General features: G+C 68.0%; 1 protein-coding gene across 1 annotated transcript; it reads right to left on the bottom strand.

The window, feature by feature from the left end:
• Window positions 1-269: 269 nt before the first annotated feature.
• CCDC65 (coiled-coil domain containing 65) lies at window positions 270-2020 on the bottom strand (the record flags this gene model as incomplete). Its single annotated transcript, XM_009284625.1, has 6 exons — window positions 270-605; window positions 733-885; window positions 982-1200; window positions 1277-1474; window positions 1576-1714; window positions 1842-2020. Coding segments are annotated over 6 exons (1224 nt in total), but the record flags the coding sequence as incomplete, so codon positions are not given.
• Between the last annotated feature and the right edge of the window lie 11 nt (window positions 2021-2031).

The following is a 2031-nucleotide window of genomic DNA, read 5'->3' as shown; positions in this document are numbered from 1 at the left end:
GGGGCGGGAAGGGGCTGTGCACCCCCGCCTGTGCTCCCTGCCCACTCCGGCAGCAGGGATTTGGTGCAGCCGAGGAGCTGACGTGTCAGACCTGAGCGGGAGGCGACAGACCCCCCGCCCGCCCTGATGAAGCTCAGCGTGACCAGAAATAAGACCCTGGAGCACATTTTTGGGCACAGTTTAGCTCTTTTTATGGCACTTCCAGGCAGTCACGGTCTCTGCGGTGTCCCCGAGTGCCAGGCTGGATGCCCCAATCCACACGGCGATACTCAGCCGGTGCCGGCAGAGCCGTGGATGGGGTCCAGGCGGGCGTCCCCTCCCAAGAGGCTGTCAGGGTGTGTGACGCCCTGATGACCTTGTGCACGGCCGGCACGGGGCAAGTCCCTGGGGACGCAGCTCTTGCGCTCGACGGCGAGGAGCGAGTTGGGTTCGCCGAGCACCTCCTGGCTGACGGAGATCCCCGCCAGGTACTGCCTGAGCAGCTCCCGCAGGCGCCGGTTCCTCTGGCTCAGGGCCGCCCGCTCCCGCTCCAGCGCCTGCTCCTCCAGCTTCGCCTTGTTGAACCGCTGCCAGAAGCGCTCCAGCCCCACGTAGTCCCGCATGGCCTGAGCGAGAGGCAGGGAGGAGGGCAGGGGGTCCCCAGCCTGCGTGCGAGCCGGGCCGTCCCCGAGGCTGGATCCCATCCCTCGCCCCCCCACGGCAGCGTCTGGGACCCCGGCGCTGCCTCCTCACCCAGGCCAGGGGCTCCGCGGGCGTCTCCTCGAGGACTTGCCGGGCGTCTCGCTGCTCCCCCTCCGCCAGCGAGGAAGGGTAGAAGGGCAGCACCTTCTCCTCCTCCGTCTCCAGCCTGCGGCACATCTCAGCCAGCCGCAGGATGCGCTGGGCCTGGGGGGGGGTGAGAGTGAGGGCAGGGCGGGAGGGGACGGTGGCACCCCCCTCCCCTGCCCGGTGCTGGCCTTGCCCACGGGCTGCCGGCCTCACCTTCTCCACCACCCGCGCCAGCGCCTTCAGGGCAGCGCTGCTCTGCGCGGTGAGCCTGGCCAGGCTGCCGTGGGCCTTCGCCCCGGCCTGGTTCATCTCGCTCTTGAGCTCCTGGAGCTGCCTGAGGACTCTTTGCTTCTCCTCCCGCGCGCGCCGGTTCTGCTCCTCGCTCTCCCGGAGGTGAGCCGCGATCCGGCCCTTGGTGGCTGTGACTGAGTCCTGGGGACAGGCGAAACGTGAGCAGCGGGACGAGGGCGTCTCCGTTCCCACGGCCGCCCCTGCGCCCCGCCGCAACCTGGAGCTTTTGCAGCTTCTTCGCCTGCATCTCTATCTCCCTAGAGCTCTTCTCGTCCTTCTGCTTCAGCGCCTCAAAAGCGATCTTCTGGTGCTCGGTGGCCTCTGCGTAGCTCTGCACGGCCCGCTGGAACTGCTCCCAGAGCACCTCCGCCTTCCCGCCCAGCTGCATGCGGCTGTACTGCTTCTCCTGCAGGCTCTGAGGACGGACGTGGGTGTCGGTGACCCAGCACCTCCCAAACCTCGCCGGTTGCTCTGCTCGCAAGCCCTAAAAGACTCCTTGCCGGTTCCTCCCCGTGCCTTGTTTTTGATGTCATCCCGGGCGCTCTGGAAATTCAGCGTGGCCTCGTGGTCATTCTTGGCATAATTCTGCTCCGCGGCCAGCACCACGTCCCGCAGGTAGCAGCTTTCTCGCTCGTGCTGCTCAAGGATGGTCCTCCTGGGGAAACCACGGGGGAGCTGCTGATAGAGGGAAGCCACGGCGGTCCCAGCCGGGCCGTGAGAGGGCTCAGCACCAGGACAGGACAGCCAGCGGGTGCCACTGCTGTCCCTCTCCCCCTCCGTACCTCTCAGCCTCAAACTCCGTCTTCAGGGCCTCCAGCTGGGCGCCGTACCCCTCCTCCAGGCACGTCAGGCGGCAGCGCTGGAGCTGCAGCAGGCGGTCGATGTTGTGCAGGTGGCTGCGCAGGGCCTGGGCGTGCTGCTCCTCCGCCTCCTCCAGGTCTGTGGCCAGGGACTGCTGAGGTTGGGGGGGGG

Source organism: Aptenodytes forsteri, unplaced genomic scaffold (genome assembly GCF_000699145.1).
Source record: "Aptenodytes forsteri isolate BGI_AS27 unplaced genomic scaffold, ASM69914v1 Scaffold567, whole genome shotgun sequence".
Classification (NCBI taxonomy): Eukaryota; Metazoa; Chordata; class Aves; order Sphenisciformes; family Spheniscidae; genus Aptenodytes; species Aptenodytes forsteri.
The sequence above is the reverse complement of the archived record's forward strand: the minus strand, read 5'-3'. Positions and strand labels throughout refer to the sequence as shown.